This window comes from Ovis aries, chromosome 11 (assembly GCF_016772045.2).
Source record: "Ovis aries strain OAR_USU_Benz2616 breed Rambouillet chromosome 11, ARS-UI_Ramb_v3.0, whole genome shotgun sequence".
Lineage (NCBI taxonomy): Eukaryota > Metazoa > Chordata > Mammalia > Artiodactyla > Bovidae > Ovis > Ovis aries.
In genome coordinates, this window is record NC_056064.1 from 26,434,153 (window position 1) to 26,453,342 (window position 19,190).

At 47.3% G+C, this 19,190-nt stretch overlaps 3 protein-coding genes across 4 annotated transcripts; 1 reads left to right on the forward strand and 2 right to left on the reverse strand.

Annotated features, from left to right (window-relative positions):
• Positions 1 to 8: 8 nt before the first annotated feature.
• Positions 9 to 19,085, forward strand: C11H17orf114 (chromosome 11 C17orf114 homolog). Its single transcript, XM_042255608.2, has 2 exons — positions 9 to 7,263; positions 7,716 to 19,085. Exons 1-2 carry the CDS (start codon positions 7,191 to 7,193, stop codon positions 7,886 to 7,888), a joined length of 246 nt encoding a protein of 81 aa, XP_042111542.1. The 5' UTR covers positions 9 to 7,190; the 3' UTR covers positions 7,889 to 19,085.
• Positions 9,508 to 11,727, reverse strand: PSMB6 (proteasome 20S subunit beta 6). 2 transcript variants are annotated; one of them, XM_004012609.5, is made up of 6 exons: positions 11,602 to 11,727; positions 10,890 to 10,957; positions 10,433 to 10,564; positions 10,202 to 10,331; positions 9,873 to 10,017; positions 9,508 to 9,728 (listed from the first exon to the last, which is right to left on the reverse strand). In XM_004012609.5, exons 1-6 carry the CDS (start codon positions 11,701 to 11,703, stop codon positions 9,586 to 9,588), a joined length of 720 nt encoding a protein of 239 aa, XP_004012658.3. In that variant the 5' UTR covers positions 11,704 to 11,727; the 3' UTR covers positions 9,508 to 9,585. The 2 variants fall into 2 exon arrangements, with proteins under 2 accessions (XP_004012658.3, XP_060251351.1); XM_060395368.1 differs by having other exon boundaries at positions 9,569 to 9,748.
• GLTPD2 (glycolipid transfer protein domain containing 2) lies at positions 15,690 to 17,265 on the reverse strand. The gene is made up of 4 exons (XM_015098599.4): positions 17,100 to 17,265; positions 16,937 to 16,989; positions 16,524 to 16,690; positions 15,690 to 16,425 (listed from the first exon to the last, which is right to left on the reverse strand). The coding sequence occupies exons 1-4, from the start codon at positions 17,203 to 17,205 to the stop codon at positions 15,864 to 15,866; spliced, it is 888 nt and encodes a 295-aa protein (XP_014954085.2). The 5' UTR covers positions 17,206 to 17,265; the 3' UTR covers positions 15,690 to 15,863.
• Positions 19,086 to 19,190: the final 105 nt, after the last annotated feature.

Sequence of the window (19,190 nt, forward strand, 5' to 3'; positions counted from 1 at the left end):
CTGCGCGCAGTCGGGACGCGGGGCCGCCGTCAGCTCTACTGGACCGCGCCGCCCGCTTCTCGCATCCGTGCGGCGCCGTCCGCCTGGCTGTCCGTCTGTCCCGCGCCGTCGGTCCGCGCGGGCCCGGACTGTGCCCTGTGGGCGTTCAGCGACCTTCCTCCACTCGGGCGCCAGCACCCAGGGTCGTCTCCGGCCGCTCCTGGCGGGACGCGCCTCCGGGGCCGGGACCTGGCAGTACTCATTTCTAGGGCGGGCTGCGAACCACATCGGGCCGGCTTAGCCAGCGTTTGTAGAAGAAAGGAATGATAAAAGGCCGGAGAGGTGGTGCCCACAGATTCATTAACGTGCGCAACTTTGCTTTCTTTCATTCATTCACTGTTTATTGCGTCCTTGCGCGTCGCCAGACTCCGAGCCTACAGTCATGAACAAGACTAACACGAACTGCTCTTCTAAATCTAGCAGTCTAGGGGCAAACAGGAAAAATTTCAGATTCTAAAAGACAAAATATTTCATTTTTTTCAAAGCAGATTCCTTTATCTCTTCTAGATGGAAGAATGGGTTGATGGACATTTCTTGATGGCATTTTGGGTTGTTTCTAGCTTTTGTCTATTGTGAATAAAGCTCCTATAGGAAGCATCACTACAAACAAAGCTAGTGGAGGTAATGGAATTCCAGTTGAGCTGTTTCACATCCTCAAAGATGATGCTGTGAAAGTGCTGCACTCAATATGCCAGCAAATTTGGAAAACTCAGCAGCGGCCACAGGACTGGAAAAGGAGACAGTTTTCATTCCAATCCCAAAGAAAGGCAGTGCCAAAGAATGCTCAAACTACTGCACAATTGCACTCATCTCACACACTAGTAAAGTGATGCTTAAAATTCTCCAAGCCAGGCTTAAGCAATACATGAACTTCCAGATATTCAAGCTGGTTTTGGAAAAGGCAGAGGAACCAGAGATCAAATTGCCAACATCCGCTGGATCATCGAAAAAGCAAGAGAGTTCCAGGAAAATATCTATTTCTGCTTTATTAACTATGCCAAAGCATTTGATTGTGTGGATCACAATCAACTGTGGAAAATTCTTCAACAGATGGGAATACCAGACCACCTGACCTGCCTTTTGAGAAACCTGTTTGCAGGTCAGGAAGTAACAGTTAGAACTGGACATGGAACAACAGACTGGTTCCAAATAGGAAAAGGAGTATGTCAAGGCTGTATATTGTCACCCTGCTTATTTAACTTCTATGGCGAGTACATCATGAGAAACGCTGGGCTGGAAGAAGCACAAGCTGGAATCAAGATTGCTGGGAGAAATATCAATAACCTCAGAAATGCAGATGACACCACCCTTATGGCAGAAAGTGAAGAACTAAAGAGCCTCTTGATGAAAGTGAAAAAGGAGAGTGAAGAAGTTGGCTTAAAGCTCAACATTCAGAAAACTAAGATCATGGCATCCGGTCCCATCACTTCATGGCAAATAGATGGGGAAACAGTGGCTGACTTTATTTTTCTGGGCTCCAAAATCACTGCAGATAGTGACTAAAGCCATGAAATTAAAAGACTCTTACTCCTTGGAAGGAAAGTTATGATCAACCTAGACAGCATATTAAAAAGCAGAGACATTACTTTGTCAACAAAGGTTGGTCTAGTCAAGGCTATGGTTTTTCCAGTGGTCATATATGGATGTGAGAGTTGGACTATAAAGAAAGCTGAGCACCAAAGAATTGATGCTTTTGAACTGTGGTGTTGGAGAAGACTCTTGAGAGTCCCTTGGACTGCAAGGAGATCCAACCAGTCCATCCTAAAGGAGATCAGTCCTGGGTGTTCATTGGAAGGACTGATGTTGAAGCTGAAACTCCAATACTTTGGCCACCTGATGTGAAGAGCTGACTCATTTGAAAAGACCCTGATGCTGGGAAAGATTGAGGGCAGGAGGAGAAGGGGATGACAGAGGATGAGATGGTTGGATGGCATCACTGACTCAATGGACATTGGTCTGGGTGGACTCCGGAAGTTGGTGATGGACAGGGAGGCCTGGCATGCTGCGGTTCATGGGATTGCAAAGAGTTGGACACGACTGAGCGACTGAACTGAACTGAAACATTCCTGGGTAAGTCTTTCTGTAGAAATACCTTCTCGTTTCTCTTCAGTAAACAGCTAGAAACTTGCCAAACTTATTTGATCTCTAATTGCATACATTTATATGGAGACATGGTAAAGAAAGTGACAAAGGCTATTTAAAAATGGTCATTAAAAAGCACTTTTTAAATAAGTGAAATATTTTTAAATGGGGGGAGGTATTTTAAAATGAGAGGGATCTGCCAAACTGTTTTCCGGAATGGTAGTTCTGTTTTACATTTCCAAGATCTGTGTATGATAATTCCAGTTGATCTGCAGCATGGCCAAGATTTGACATTGAAAATCTTTTTAGCATTAGTCATGCTAGTAAATGTAAAATAATACATCTTAGTTTTATTTGCATTTCTCTAATGACTAATGATGCCGACCATATTTCAAGTGCTTATTGACCATTTTTATGTATCTTTTATTAAGTGTTTGATTCTTTCATTGACTGTTTAGAAAACCATGTTATTTGACTTATTAAATTGTAAGAGTTCTTTATATATTAAATTAGTCAAAAAGTTTGTTCGGAATTTTCAAGTTCTTTGGGGTTTTTAATAAGGTGTTATGGAAAAATGAAAATGAACTTTTTGACCAACCCAATATTTTGGATACAAATCCTTCATCAGATAAATGGACTACAAATATTTTCACCCAGAAGATAGTTTCTCTTTTTAAAATAATGGTGCCTTTTGGGAATTCCCTGGCTATCCAGTGGTTAGGACTTGGCTCTGACTGCAGGGCCCAGCCTCGAAGCACAGCCAAAACAAATAAATAAATGATGCCTTTTGAAAAGCAGAGGTTTTTAATTTTGATTAATTTGTGGCCTATAGACTATTACTCAGCAATAAAAATGAATAAAGTGTAAAATGGTGCAGCCACCTTGGAAAACAATTTCAAAATGTTAAGCGTAGAGTTACTGTGCTTGTGTTATGCTTGTGCTAAGTCACTTTAGTCGTGTCCGACTCTTTGCGACCCCATGGACTGTAGCCCGCCAGGCTCCTTTGTCCACAGGATTCTCCAGGCAAGAATACTGGAGCGGGTTGCCATTTCCTCCTCCTGTGGATCTTCCCAACCCAGGGACTGAACCCATGTCTCTTAGGTTTCCTGCCTTGGTTCTTTACCACTAGTGTACGGACAAGCAATTCCACTCCTAGGTATATTCCAAACAGAACTGAAACATTTCTTCACAGAAGCTTGCACAGGAATGTGCATAGCAATGTTATTCAAGTAACCAAAAAGTAGACACAAACCAAATGTCCATTAAGTTATAGATGGATTAAAAAAATGTGGTATATTCCTACCATGAAATATTATTCAGCGCTGAAAGTAATGATGTACTGATAGCCTGCTACAACGTGGGTGAACCATTAAAGGTTATGCTAAGTGAAAGAAACCAGACACAAGGGACCACATATTATATGAGTCCATTTCTATGAAATGTCCAGAATAAGTAAATTCAAAGAGACCATAGTTGGACCAGTAGCTGGGGAGAGGGACAGAGGGGTGACTGCTAATGGGCACAGAGTTTGTTTTGAGGGTGATGAGAAGGCTACATTAGCTGTGATGACTGCTCACCTCTGTGAATTAAAAAACCAAACCATTGAATCATAGACTAAAGGGTGAATTTTATGGCATGTGAATTATTCTCAATAAAGTTATTACGAGAAACACAAACTGTTACTACATACAACTGTTAATACACACAACTGTTAATGCATACAACATGGGTGACTTTCAAAAACATTATGCTGAAAGAAGCCAGACACAATAGAGGAGTACTATGTGATTCCACTAATATTGAGTTCTGGAACAGCAAAGCCAATCTATAGTGATGGAAATCAGATCTGCAGTTGCCTGTGGCAGGGAGTGGGGAAAAGAGGGACAGTAAAGGGCACACAGGGAACTGGGGGAGGGAAATGTCCCCTGTCTTGATTGGGGTGGGGATTACATGGGTGTATGCACTTGACATTGGAAAAGACCCTGATGGTGGGAAAGATTGAGAGCAGGAGGAGAAGGGGGCGACAGAGGATGAGTCAGTTGGATGGCATCTCTGACTCAATGGCTATGAGTTTGAGTAAACTCCGGGAGATAGTGGAGGACAGGGAAGCCTGGTGTCCTGCAGGTCATGGGGTCACAGAGTCAGACATGACCTAGCGACTGAACAATGCACTTATTAAAACTCATGAAACCGCACACTAAGATATGTGCATTAAATTGTAAATTTTTACTTCAATAAAGTTAATTTAAAAAACAGATGTTCCAATATAAAATAAAAAATCAAGTGTAGATTTCAGTCAGGCAATGGAGTCAGTAGTGCTTTCTGACCTTTCCCACATCATGACACACAAAGGGAATGACAATGTAGCTCTAGGAGGGCATTTTATTTATTTATTTAAATATTTGGCTGTACCAGGTCTTTTTTTTTTTTTTTTTCCAATCTTTGGCTGTGCTGGGTCTTTGTTGCTGCTAGAGGGCTTTCTCTGTGGCAAGTGGGAACTATTCTCTGGTTGCGGTGCTCAGGTTTCTCGTTGCCGTGGCTTCTCTTGTGGAGCATGGGCTCGAGGGCTTTAGTAGTTGCAGCATGGGGCTTTGTTGCTCTGCGGCGTGTGAAATCTTCCCAGACCAGGAATCGAGCCCATGTTCCCTTCACCGGCAGGTGAATTCTTAACCACTGGATCACCAGGGAAGTCCCTGTGCCAGGTCTAACTTGCATCTCAGATCTTGTTGAGGCTTGCAGGATCTTTTTCTCTATTCTTTTTTTTAAGTTCCGTTCAGTTCAGTCACTCAGTCATGTCCGACTCTTTGTGACTCCATGAATCGCAGTACGCTAGGCCTCCCTGTCCATCACCACCTCCCGGAGTTCACTCAGACTCACGTCCATCGAGTCGGTGATGCCATCCAGCCATCTCATCCTCTGTCATCCCCTTTTCCTCCTGCCCCCAATCCCTCCCAGCATCAGAGTCTTTTCCAAAGAGTCAACTCTTCCCATGAGGTGGCCAAAGTACTGGAGTTTCAGCTTTAGCATCATTCCTTCCAAAGAAACCCCAGGACTGATCTCCTTCAGAATGGACTGGTTGGATCTCCCTCCAGTCCAAGGGGCTCTCAAGAGTCTTCTCCAACACCACAGTTCAAAAGCATCAATTCTTCGGCGCTCAGCTTTCTTCACAGTCCAACTCTCACATCCATACATGACCACAGGAAAAACCATAGCCTCGACTAGTCGGACCTTTTGGCAAAGTAATATCTCTGCTTTTCAATATGCTATCTAGGTTGGTCATAACTTTTCTTCCAAGAAGTAAGCGTCTTTTAATTTCATGGCTGCAGTCACCATCTGCAGTGATTTTGGAGCCCCCCCAAAATAAAGTCTGCCACTGTTTCCACTTTTTTCCCCATCTATTTCCCATGAAGTGATGGGACAAGATGCCATGATCTTCATTTTCTGAATGTTGAGCTTGAAGCCAACTTTTCACTCTCTTCTTTCACTTTCATCAAGAGGCTTTTAGTTCCTCTTCACTTTCTGCCATAAGGGTGGTGTCACTGCATTTCTGAGGTTATTGATATTTCTCCCGGCAATCTTGATTCCAGCTTGTGCTTCTTCCAGCCCAGCATTTTTCATGATATACTCTGCATAGAAGTTAAATAAGCAGGGTGACAATATACAGCCTTGACATACTCCTTTTCCTATTTGGAACCAGTCTGTTGTTCCATGTCCAGTTCTGTTACTTCCTGACCTGCATACAGGTTTCTCAAGAGGCAGGTCAGGTGGTCTGGTATTCCCATCTGTTGGAGAATTTTCCACAGTTTATTGTTATCCACACAGTCAAAGGCTTTGGCATAGTCAATAAAGCAGAAATAGATGTTTTTTAAGTTACTGCATGTCAAATCTTAGTTGCTGCAATCAACTTAGTTACTGGTCAATCCCTGACCAGGGATTGAACCTGGTCCCCCTGCATTGGGAGTGTGAAGTCTTATCCACTGGACCACCAGGGAAGTCCCTATTTATTTATTTATTTTTTATTGGGCTGCACTGGATCTTAGTTGCAGCATGCCGGATCTAGTTCCCATGACCAGGGGTTGAATCCAAGCCCCCTGCGTTGGGAGCACAGAGTCTTAGCTTCTGGACTGCCAGGGAAGGCCTTATTTATTTTTTAAAATTAATTTTTATTGGAATATAGTTGCTTGGAGGGCATTTAGAGTCTTTGGTTAGCACACTTGGGACCCATGGCTCCCAGCCCAGGCTCTGGCTGTCCTACACCTGCTGGGGGCATCAAAGCCTGCCAGGAATAAGCTCGGGAAGCTCAAGTGAGGTGGTAGAGTAGACTCTGGGGTCAGACTGAAGAGGGTGAGGGAAAGTTACTGCTCTTCTGATGACTGCCTGTGTGACCTTGGACAAGTGACCTAATCTTTCAGTGCCTCGGATTCCTCATCTGTGCAGTCGCATAGTAATGACATCGACTTTAAAAGATCATTGACACAATCAGATGAGATAATGTGTAAAAGTCCCTAGAATCTACCTGGCACAGGATAATTAATCAACTGGGACTATTTTCATAAGAGGGGACAAGAGCTACTAGACTGTTTAATGAGAATGTAAACATTTCCCTGACCGATAAACTTTCTTGTTCTGAAAAAATAGACTGTTCTTTCAAGTTTTACATCTTGGGTATCCTAAATAGAAATGAATCTCATTGTGAAATACAAATGTATCCCCAGCAGGGTCCAGCCTGGCACAAAGTTGTCTGGCATTACTGCAGTGAATTTTCACTGTGCCTGTCTGGCTTGTATGTGTCTGTCTCTACCCTACCTTTCCTCCCAGTCTTCTGCTTCTCCATGGAGATCAGAGACAACCCCCAAATTAAGGAGGCACAAAAGGAGAGGTATTTGAGTGGGGGATCCCCCACCCCTTCCCTCGTCCCTCTTCTCCCCCTTCCATCTCCTGGCGCCGATAATCACCAGGCGGTCTGAGGCTAAGTGGTAGTTTTGCCCACAGTGGAGGGCCTTGGAAACCACACCCCTCCTGGGGCCCTCCTGGCCATTCTCAGCATCTCCGTCTTCTCCACTGTTGAGATGGGTCTGAAGGGGGCATGGTGTTTCCCATGGTGTGGGTGCCGGAGACCGCGAAGGACTGACAGAGGAGCAGGTATGGGGGAGACAGAGGAGAAGGTGGGCAGACAGTCAGACAGACTGTGCTGCAGAGAAAGGCAGATGCTCAGACCAGGGAAGGGAAAGGATGGTCTCTCTTCCTGGGTGGGAGGTGGATCTATCGCTTTGCCACAGGACTGGCTAAACACTTTGCAGGCCCCATTATGAAGTGAAGAAGTGAGACCCCCCCTTATTAAAAAAATTATCAAGAATTTCAAGACATTGATAGCAGAGCATGACACCAAGCACAGGAGCCCTTCTGAGTGTGGCCCCTTGTGCCAGCGCACAGGTCAAGGGCCAGGGAAGCCGACCCTGCCACCAGCTTCACCTCTCCCTTTTGCCATCTGATGCTGGTGACACTCACCCCTCAAGTCCCCAGCCATCTTCCCTGGCCTCTTTTCCTCCTTCTGATCCACTGTGCCCATCTTCCCCCTCCAATGTCCCTTTTAGGCCTGGATCCAGCTGCCCCTCCAGATCCAGATGGCAGCCCGGCTGTAGCCCCGATTGCCACTGAGGGAGGGATACCATCTCCAGGGTCTGGTGCCTACTTCAGCAGGAAGGCCCGGCTCTCCTTCCGCCACCAGCTGCATGATGTAGCGTCAGCCAACGACTCCACCATCTGATGCGGGGCACCGGGGGCTACACCTCCAGGCCTTGGCAACCTTCCTTCCCCACCTTCTCATCTGAGCCCAAAGCCCTTCCCACAGGACCCTCATGACCTTATTAAATACATTGAGAGTATTGCGTGCGCGTGTGTATGTGGTATGTTTTGGAGAGGAGATGGGGACCACGACACCAGGCCTGTGTGATGGGGCTGAGGTGGGAAGTGCAGCAGGGTGGGAGTGAGGACACGGGAGTGGGAAACAGGAGGCGCCTGATCTCCAGCAGAGCCCAGGTACGCCCAGCGGGAAGTAGGTTTTCTGAAACCAAGCTTCAGAGCTGAAGGTGGTGAAACCAGTTTGGAGCGGTTAGTGGGTAGGCAGGACAGCAGATTGGGCCAGGGAGCATATTCGTTTGATAAATATCAAATGTTCACTCCCTGCCAGGTATTGAAAATATATCAGTCACTCAAGCACAAGGAATCTTCTCACTGAATTTGCTTTCTGGTAGGAGGAGGCAGATAATAAATAAGCATGGTAATGAGACACTAAAATGAACTGCTGTGAAGAAAATAAACAGATAATGTGAGAAAAGGGTGGTGGTGTTTCTTAAAATCCAGGTTAGGAAAGGCCTTTCTGTGGAGGGATGGAGTTTGCAGGTTGTGGAGTATAAGGGAAAGAGCAATCAAAGATGCTTTGAGACAGGGAAGACCGGGAGAACAGGTTTTACAGAAAATCAAAACTTCTGCAGTGGTTATTTTAAGCTTGAGATACACGTTTGGGGTCAGAGATTCTTCACTTAATCCAGGACCTCACCACATCCTTAAGAAGATTCCTCTGTACCCCCTGAAACCTCCCAGGGCAGGATTGTGTTTTTTTTGTTTGCTTTTGTTTTTTTGGCCATGGCACTTGACTTAAGGGATCTTATTTCCTAACCATGGGACCACTAGGGAATTCCCCAAAGCAGGATTATATTCTAGTACCAGGTTTCCAAATGTGGCTTTCACAGTTCCCTTAGCCACTGAGTGGAGAAACAGATGAGGGAAGACTGTCAGTCATTGTCAATGAGCACCACTGAGGTCTCTGGGTCCAGCCAGTCTTGCAGGGGCTAGAGTTCACTCCCGGTTTCCCATCCGAGGGACTGAAAGCTGACTTCCCATCACCCTCCCAAAGGAAAGGTGGTCACTGGAGCTGACCCACAGCACACCCAGTGGCCGCTCTCTCCCACTCAACATCAATCTTAAACTCCATTTGCATCAAGGTCCACCTTCCACCCAAGAGCTGCTTCTGATGAAGTGACAGAGGTGAGTGTGAACACAGGGGACCATTAGCCTGGGTCGGAGATCTGGAATCCTTCTGGCCTCACAGCCAGTAGCCTCCCAGGGGGCAGGCTGAGGGGAGGTGACTCCAGTCTCCATCAGAATTTTGAGTCCCACCTTGGGCTTGAATAGCAAGGGGAATGGAACACTGTGGAAAGCCCCCACATCAACCACACTCCTGTCACAAGTGCCTGGATGTGGTAAAGAAAGTGTGGGGGCTGATGGCCTGGAAGAAGGGTCCATTCCAGCTTGCTCAGGACAGTGATTTATACAAACAGGAATGGCCCAGACAGAGGTCAAGGAAAGAACCTCAAAGCACACAGATTCTCACTGATGAACTGTTTATTGAATTTTGAATGGGGTATGTATGGGGTGTCTCATTATATCTTAGGATCTCAGGATTCAGAGAGGTGGTAAAGTGGCAATGGTGAATTTGGGAATCTGGTCTCCCAGAAGTACCTGCCGCTCTACCCCTGGTTCTGCAATGGCTGCCAGGCGGATCACCCCTCCACTAGAGCCATCCCGCTCCATTGCCAAAGCGAGAGCTGTGGATAAAAGAAGAAAATTAGGTTAAGAGAAGAAAGTTAGGATCACAGTCAGATGCTGGGATCATGGCAAGGGAAGAGGAATGTTGACCTGGCTTGGCTAGGAAGATTTAGGTTCACAGACCCAGGAGCCCAAATTCTCACCATTGGCAGTGAACTGCAGGCATTCTTCCTTGGTCATGCCTTCCCGGTAGGTAGCATCCACATAGCCATAGATATAGGAGCTCCCAGAGCCCCCGATGGCAAAGGGCTGTCGTACCATCATACCCCCCATGGGCACTGAGTACACCTACCAGACAGAGAGAGAAGAATGTCATCATTTGTACATATACAATCACCTGTCCATTGTGGGAGTGGTCTGTGTAGAGTTAATAGTAAGTGATGTAGAGACTGGAAAAAGAACTAGAAAATGGCTGGGGTGGGGAGAGACTGAAAGGCATGGCTCCAGCGTTCTGAGGGTGGTGGTGTCTGACCTGTCCCCCTTCTTGGGGGTCCCAGCCGGCAATGATGATTCCTGCCATCAGGTCTTCTCGGTATCGGTAACACATCTCCTTAAAGAGACTGGCCGCTGTGTGCACCAGCGGAGGCTCATTCAGCTCAATGCTAGATGATGAAGAGAGTCATAGGGAAGACAGTGTCAGACCATTCAGGCCCTCAGGTCCCAATTCCTTTCAGATACTTGTTCTTCCCCTGCCCACAAGTACCTGTGGAAACCAAGCTGATAAGTGACTGCATCAGCTACTGCTTGGGTATCAGCTGCTGAGCCTGAGCGGCAGCAGAAAATACGGTCGTGAATAGGGGTCAGCTTGTCAGTCACTCGATTGGCAATGTACGACCTGCAGGATGGCAGAATAGTGAGGGAAGGAGCCCACCTGTCTCCCACTTCCATCTTTCACTATCCACTACCTCAATAGGAATTCCAGTATTCCCAATCAGTCTTCAACTAAACTGAAACAGGCTGGAAAACAAACTTTTGCAAGTATTTCACCAAAAGGTTTAGAGAACTACAAAGTAGTAAAAGATGGCAAATCCTAATCTCCCAGGAGGGAGAAATCTCCGTTCCCACAGCAGCCCAAGGAGGATAAGGATGGGCTGGCAGGCAAGGAAGGAAGAAAGGGGAAGATGGGAAGAAGATCTTTCACATAGCTGTCCTGAGCTCACCCAGTGGTTGTTCTGGAGTCGGCTCCTAGAACCACGCCCCCATCAAATTGTACGGCCATGATAGTGGTCTGGAAAAAAGCATAAAGGGCGAGTCGGCCTCTCCATATTCTCCAGCACACACAAACCTCAATGATCCGTCTATCCAGTCCACAGAGTACGAGTTAAGTCCTGCACCACCAAAGAAAGTGACAGTGAAGTCGCTCAGTCGTGTCCAACTCTTTGCGACCCCATGGACTGTAGCCTACCAGGCTCCTCTGTCCATGGGATTTTCCAGGCAACAGTACTGGAGTGGATTGCCATTTCCTTCTCCAGGGGATCTTCCCAACCCAGGGATCGAACTTGGGTCTCCCTCATTGTAGACAGACGCTTTATCGTCTGAGCCACCAGGGAAGTACCAAACCATCATCAAATCTCATGGCGGGGGGGGTCTCAATACCCCGCAGGGTATCATAATTCCAATCCTCAAATTCCCAAAGGGCCACCCTGGCCTTAAGCTTTCGTCCTGCGAGATTCCAGAATCCCACGCTCAGCCTACCTTCCACCTCCCACCACATCACTCCTGCATCCTTAGAATACCTTTCCCCCGGCCTGAGTGCACCGCACAGACCACCTCTCTCCTCCCGCCCCTTCAGTTCTCCCAACCCACTCCAGCGTTATCCTTCTATCTCTTCAAGCCTTGCGCATATCTCCTGAATCCCGAGTTCTTCCTTACCCCTGTGGAAACTTCCTGGTTCTCCCAGTCGGGGGCAATAGCCTCAGGCCCCCAAGCTGGTGCCGGCCTGGTTCCCCAAGCTGCTACTAGGGTGGCCGCCATCTTCCTGGAGGCTCCGGTATTGCCGCAAAGCAACTGTCGTAAAGCGCTCTGTCACTCTCTTGAGTCGTGATCTGAAGACTTCTGGTTGACGGCAGAAGGGAAAAGAAATGCATAGGGAAAGTTCTTTTGCGACAGGGAGCGCTTGATGGCAGCGTGGCTGGCAAACCAAAAAAAATCAACAGAAAAACCTGCAAACCGTATGGAAAGACTACTTTCCTCTCGGTTCGGGCGAGACTGATAAATCTGATCGGAATTGCGGATCAAAGAACCTTCATGGTAGACTTGTGCATCTCCGGTTTAGAGTGACCGCACTATGTTTTCGTTTCTCTTAGATCAGATCAGATCAGATCAGTCGCTCAGTCCTGTCCGACTCTTTGCGACCCCATGAATCGCAGCACGCCAGGCATCCCTGTCCATCACCATCTCCCGGAGTTCCACTCAAACTCACGTCCATCGAGTCCATGATGCCATCCAGCCATCTCATCCTCTGTCATCCCCTTCTCCTCCTGCCCCCAATCCCTCCCAGCATCAGAGTCTTTTCCAATGAGTCAACTCTTCACATGAGGTGGCCAAAGTACTGGAGTTTCAGCTTTAGCATCATTCCTTCCAAAGAACACCCAGGGATGATCTCCTTTAGAATGGACAGGTTGAATCTCCTTGCAGTCCAAGGGACTCTCAAGAGCCTTCTCCAACCACAGTTCAAAAGCATCAATTCTTCGGCGCTCAGCTCTCTTCACAGCCCAACTGTCGCATCCATACATGACCACTGGAAAACCATAGCCTTGACTAGACGGACCTTTATTGGCAAATACCTAGGAGTATATAGTAGGAATGAAATTGCTGGGTCATGTAGTAAGTTTTTATTTAACATTTTAAGGAACTTACAGCTTTTGCACAGCAGCTGCCTCGTTTTACATTCCCATTAGCCGTGAATGAGGATTACGATTTCTCCACTTCCTAATTGTGACTGAGCATGTTTAACTTTAGCTTGTTTAGAGGGTGTGAAGTGATAGCTTGTGTAACATTGAGCATATTTTCATGTGCTGAATGACTATTTGCATATCATTTTGGAAAGTGCTTTGTCCATTTTAAAGTTGGATTTTTTTCCTGTTATTAATTTAAGAGGGCTTTTGTTTCGTTTTGTCGTCTTCATAAGCAAAACATCAAACTTTTAAAAATAGGCTTTTTAATTTACTTATGTATTGGCTGCACCTCGGGATTTGCAGGATCTCAGTTCCCTGACTAGGGTTCACAGCAGTGGAAGCCCCAAATGCTAACCACTAGGCCACTAGGGAACTCCCAACATCAAACTTCTTAAAAATTTGAAGTATAGTTGATTTACAATATTGTTTTAGTTTCAGGTGTATAGCAAAGTGATTAAGTTATATATATATATATATCCATCATAGACTATTACAAGATATTAAGGATATTTCCCTGTGCTATTTACTTGTATTTTGGCTGCACCAGGTCTTAGTTGTGGCATGCAGGATCTAGTTCCTTGATTAGGGATCGAAACCAGCTCCCCCCTGCACTGCAAGCACACTCTTAGCCACTGGACCACCAGGGAAGTTCCCTTCATTTTTCCCCCTTCATTTTTAATATAGGTATATATACCTACACATTTTCTTCTGAGCACTTTTTATGCTATATCCCAAGTTTTGGTGTGCTTTGTTTTCACTTTCCCTAGTCTCAAAGTATTTTTCTTGGAGTGGGGGAGAAAAAATATTTTTCTGGTGATTTCTTCTGTGACCTAGTGTTTGGCTAAAAGTATGCTTTTTTACTTTCCACATATTTGTGAATTTTTCAAATTTCCTTTTACTATTGATTTCTAATTTCATTTCAGCTTAGTTGGAGAAGGTTTCGTGACTTCAGCCTTTAAAAATATTTTGAGACTCTTGTGGCCTACTCTGTGGTCTACTCTGGGGTTGCGTATGTGCTTGAGAAGAATATATATTTGACTGTTATTGTGTGGAGTGGTCCTCCTATGAACTTGCCATACTATTTCTACATACTTCAGCTGAGCTGGAGCTGGGGTTTGAATTGAAAATATGACCCTGACACACCCTTGCTTAAAATTAACTCTCAAGATACAGTCTCCCATCTCTGTAATAGTTTATAAGGGCCTTTGTGAACTTGCTCCTGCCCACCTGACTGTAATCACATCTTAGCATTTTAACCATTTTTGGTATACAATTTGATAGCATTAAGTACATTTACATTGTTGTGCAATCCCCTCTTCTTTTTGACACTCTTGACTGCAATTATCTGAACTATTTTTAGTGTTTCCTCATACATTCATTCATCAAAGAGCTGTTGAATGTCTGCTAGGTGCCAGACACCGTTTGAGGCACTGAAAGTACATCTGGGAACAAAGTAGACAAATCCTAGCCCCATGGAACTTTCTATTGGGGGAGGAAAAAAAAAAGTACAATATATAGTATGTTAGATAGTGAATTACACTAAGAAGAAAAAGCAAGGAATGGAGATAGGAAGTGTGTGTGTGTGTGTGTGTGTGTGTGTGTGTGTGTGTGTGTGTTGAAATTTTAGAAAGAATAATCAAGGCAGGTTTCACTCAGGAGACATGTAAATAAAGACCAAAAGGAAGGAGGGAAGTCATTTGTATATATTGGAGAAAAGCATTCTGGACAGACAGAGGAGCAAGTACAATGGTCCTGAGGCAGGATCTTGCCTGACATATTTTTGTTGTTTAGTCGCTAAGATGTATTTGACTTTTGCGATCCCCAAGGGCTACAGCATGCCAGGCTCCTCTGTCCATGGGATTTCCCAGACAAGAATACTGGAATGGGTTGCCATTTCCTTCTCCAGGGGATCTTCCCAGCCTAGGGATTGAACCCGAGAATCCTACATTGGTAGGCAGATTCTTTACCGCTGAGCCACCAGGGAAACCCCTGCCTGACACATTCAATGGATATTGAGGAGGTCAGTTTGGCTAGTGCAATCAGTTCACAGAGGACTTTCGAGAAAATTTTCAACCTTCTCAACTGAAGATATGATCCAGAAAATCTTCTGCTTAAGTTTTTAAACGTTTTAATCTAAGTTCAATAGGAAGCCATTGGAAAATGTTGAGCAGGGAAGTGACATGATATGCTCTACATTTTAAAGATCACTGTGGCTGTTTTATTGAAAACACGCTGTAGGGAAGCAAAGTATGGGAGAGAGAAACAGGAGGCTATTGAAACAATCCAAGTGATAGATAAAATTGACTTGATAGGTGGGTAGCAGTGGAGATAGTAAGAAATAGAATTTGACAGATTGGAGGTGGGTATGATGAAAGAGAAACCAGAGTCTGGATGACCACAAGGTTTTCTAGCTTAAGGACGTAGAAGAATGGAATTGTCATTTACTGAGGTAGTGAGGACTATGGAGCATTTTAGGAAGAGAGGATATCGGAAGCTCAGCTTTGGACTTAAGTTTGCTATGTTTAGTTGAAATCCACATGGAGATGTGGAATAAGGATGAGTATACATAGTATTCTGGAATCCAGGGGAAAGTGGGTTGGAGTTATAATTTGGGAGTTATCAGTGTATAACTTTGTTCACTGGAGTCAACAAACAAACATTATTGAGCTGGCACCTGCTTGACGTGAGTCAAGAAGCACAGGTTTTAGCCTTGAGTAGCTGACGGGAAAGGGTGTCATTTACTGAGACAGGAAACATAGGAAGAGGTGCGGTTCTGGGAGGAAGTGACTGGATCCGTGTAGGATGTGTTGCATTTGCGGTGTCTGTGGAGATGTCCGGGAAAGAGTTGGCTTTATGGGGGCTGGAGCTCAGGGGACAGGTTTGGACTGGAGACGTGGCATGTAGTGGACAAGTGAAGCTGTAGGAATGACTGAGACAGGTCAGGGGTAGCGAGTCTCTCGGCGGCGGGGAATAGGAATAGCACATCTTCATCTTCCCGCATCTATTTTTCCTATTTCCCTTGACCGCCTGCCATCATCGCACAAAACGCCCTAAGTCGACGGCTATCAGAGAATAGCCCCACTGTTTTTATTCCCCACTGTTCCTCTCTCCTCCGGGAGATTGCAGATAGAGGAAGAGGCTAAAACCCCACCCACGCCGGGTCGGTGACGTCACCACGGAGGCGGGGTATGTTGTGACCACGCCCCTGGCGGCGAGAGGCCAGCCGAGGGCTCAACCCTAGCTGTACCGACGCCTCCTCGGTGTGCTTCCTTCCTTCCTTCCGCCAGCCAGCTCCAGCAAGCCGCGCTCAGCCAATAAGCCCTGGGTACGGTTGTAGACGTCCTCCAGGGTGCCCGCGGCCCGGGCCAGCGCGGCCCTCGCCTCCGTCTCTCTGGCTCCGGGACACATCAGCTGGAGTAAGCGGCCACGACTCGGGAAAGCGAGGAATGCGAGGTGGACAGCCTGACGGACGAGCCAGGTGTGATGCGGGGCCAGGGCCGTACCATAAGCATCGCTGCACTGAACGCCGGCGTCCGGGCCTCCGAGCATCCCGGTCGCCACCCGGTGGAGGCAGAGCTGGGACCAGCGTAGCGCACGGTGCAGCAGGAGCATCGTTACCGAGCCCGAAGCCTTGGCCGAGGGCGGTGGAGCGATCTCAGGCCGCTCCCACGCCACCATCGTCCCCAGGGACGTGTAGTGCGCGGCTTGTGGGCCGTGCACCAGAGCTTCGAGGGCTGTCACTTTGGCGGAGGCCTCGCTTGTGGCGAAGGCAAAGATGGAGCCGAGGGGAGTTAGGAACCTGTGGGTGTGTGATGGTGGGAAGGGTAGGAAGGTTTGTGAGAGGGCGATGGAGCCACCAAGAGGCGGGGACTGGATGAGAGGAGAGAGCTCACTCACCTGACTAGCTCCCTCCATCCTGCCAGGTACTGTGATAATTCCACGTCCCCTTCCGTGTTCAGACTGGCGCGGAACGACCTCATCATATGGCCCAGCATCCCCTGGGGGCCCAGACACTGAGGCTCTTCCCATTCCGGGCCCTCCAGGGGTCCCGACTGTTGCTGGACCTGCAGGTTAGATTTGAGGGCATCGAGATGGGAGCAGAACCCCTAGCTTGCTGGGCTCGCCAAGCAGCCCAGTTGGTCTCTGAAGAAATTATTCCTTAGATCTAGCTGGTGTTTCTCTGGCTGGACTCTCAACTTCTGACGGGAGAGGGGAGAGTAGGAGGAGGGCCTGCTCTTCATCAGATCCTCAGACTGGTCCGCTCAGGACCACGCCAGGAGCTCCCAGTTCAAGCCCTGCCGGTAGCGTACCTGGAAAGGTGGCGGCCCCTCTGCAATGCAGGACTGCGTCCCAGATCCGCAGCCTGAGGAGGGAGGCGGGACAGAGCAGTGAGGGCCTGAGGTGAGGTCTTAGGTCCCCAGGGCCTGGATTCCCCGGTTCCTCCCAGAGCAGGTGAGAGAACGGGCTACTCACGAAGGTTCCGAGCCCAGAGATAAACAAGCAGTAGCGCGAAGACAGCAAGAGGAATTGCGCTGTGCAGCCACCGCCGAGGGATCTGCCCCGGCAGTGTGACCCCCATGGCTGCGGCAGGGACCACCACCCCCTTGCCAGCCGCTTGCCGGGCTTTGTCCCTCCGCCTCCAGGAGGGGAGGGAAGCCGTAGTGCCTGAGCTGCAAAGAGTTAATAATTAACCTACCAAGTCCCCTTCCCCTGTGCCCTTTGCCCCAGAGGGCAGCATCCGAGGGGTGAGGGACTGGAATGAGGAAGGCTGGGTGGTAGTAAGAGGCAGCCTGGGTACTGTGAAGAGAGGCTGAGGTCAGAAGCAGGTCCCCCAAGGAACAATGGTGGGCCTTAGGCTGACTCTGGGGCTTGAGTTCCTCCACTGTAAATTGAGGATAACAATAGGTTCTTTTGCAAGGCCTCATGTGAGGATTAAATGATATCACATGTGCAAACACTGTAAATGGAAAAGCTTACCACAACTGCTCCATAAATCTTACTTTTAAAGTTCAAGCATGGGGCACCTGGGACCCAGGGAACACCCACTTCTAAATTATCGTATCCTCGTGCATGTGTGCTAAGTCACTTCAGTCCTGTACGACTCTTTGTGACATGATGGACTGTAGCCCACCAGGCTCCTCTGTCCATGGGGATTCTCAAGGCAAGAATACTGGAGAGGGTTGCCAGGCCCTCCTCCACAGGATCTTCCCAACCCCCAGATCGAACCTGCCATTCTTATGTCTTCTGCATGACAGGCAGGTTCTTTACCACTAGCATCACCTGGGAAGCCCCATCCTCTCCTCAGGGGACCTTGTCTTGAACTGGAAGCCTGATGTCTCAATTATATACTTTAGGCTGTCTCCTTTTACATTTGTTTAATTCTTTAAACCTCCAAAATGATTCTTCAGTCAAACCAACCTTTATAAATACCTCCGTATGCCAGGCCCTGTACTAGGCCCCAGGAATAGAAATGTGCCTTTACAGAGCTCAAGGTGCGTAGAAGAATTTATCATCTGTCTCTCCAACTGGGATGTGAGCTCTGATGAAGACAGGGGCTTTTTCATGTTTGCTACTCTATTTACAGCATTTAGAATATTACCTGTGATACAACACATTGTTTCTAAATAAGTATGTATTGAATAAAGCACAGGAATATGCGTGAGGGGCAGGCCAATGAGGGTTGGTACTACTCCCCATTGGTGGCTTAGACTGTAAAGCCTCTGCCTGGGATTCAGGAGACCTGGGTTTGATCCCTGGGTCAGGAAGATCCCCTGGAGAAGGAAATGGCAACCCACTCCAGTACTTTTGCCTGGAAAACCCCATGGATGGAGGAGCCTAGTAGGCGACAGTCTATGGGGTCCCAAAGAGTTGGACACGACTGAGTTACTTCACTTCCTTTCATTTTTCATTACTCCCCACAACAAACCTGAGCGGTTTTGTTGTTGTTGTTGTTTCAATTAGGAGTCCCCCTGGTGGTCATAGGTGGGAAGACATTGAGGGAAAGGATACAGGAAGAAACGGAATAAATGGCATCTCCTGTCTTCAGTCATCCATCTGTAAACTTATTAGACTTCTTCCCTGTCTCTGTGTACAGTTTCTTTTGAGAGAGAGAGGTGTCCCAGATTCTCAAGGAGTCAGGACTCCAACCACTCACACGATGCTTCCTAGCTCCCATAGTCCATGGATTCTTTCTTACCCTGTCTCACTCTGATGCTATCTCACATCCTGGAGGTCCCTGGGGTCCCTGTCCCCTGGAATTCTGGAACCATCACTTCCATCCCTAGCCTTGGGTCCCCCATTTCCCAATGCTGGAACGTTCCCCGGTTTGCTGCCTGTGACCTTAGGCAAATTGTTTGCCATTTTGCAGCCCCAGTTCCCTCATCTGCAGAAAAGGAAGGGTAATTTCCACCGCCTAAAATTGTTTTGCGGATTAAATAAAATATGCCTGCAAAACGCGAACCATGATTCTTGGTTTAAAGTTTGTTAACGTTGTGTAAGTGGGTAGTTTTTCAAACTCGTGGCTTCTTGCTGCCCCTCCTCCCCTGGCGCTTGGCTGAGAGTCAA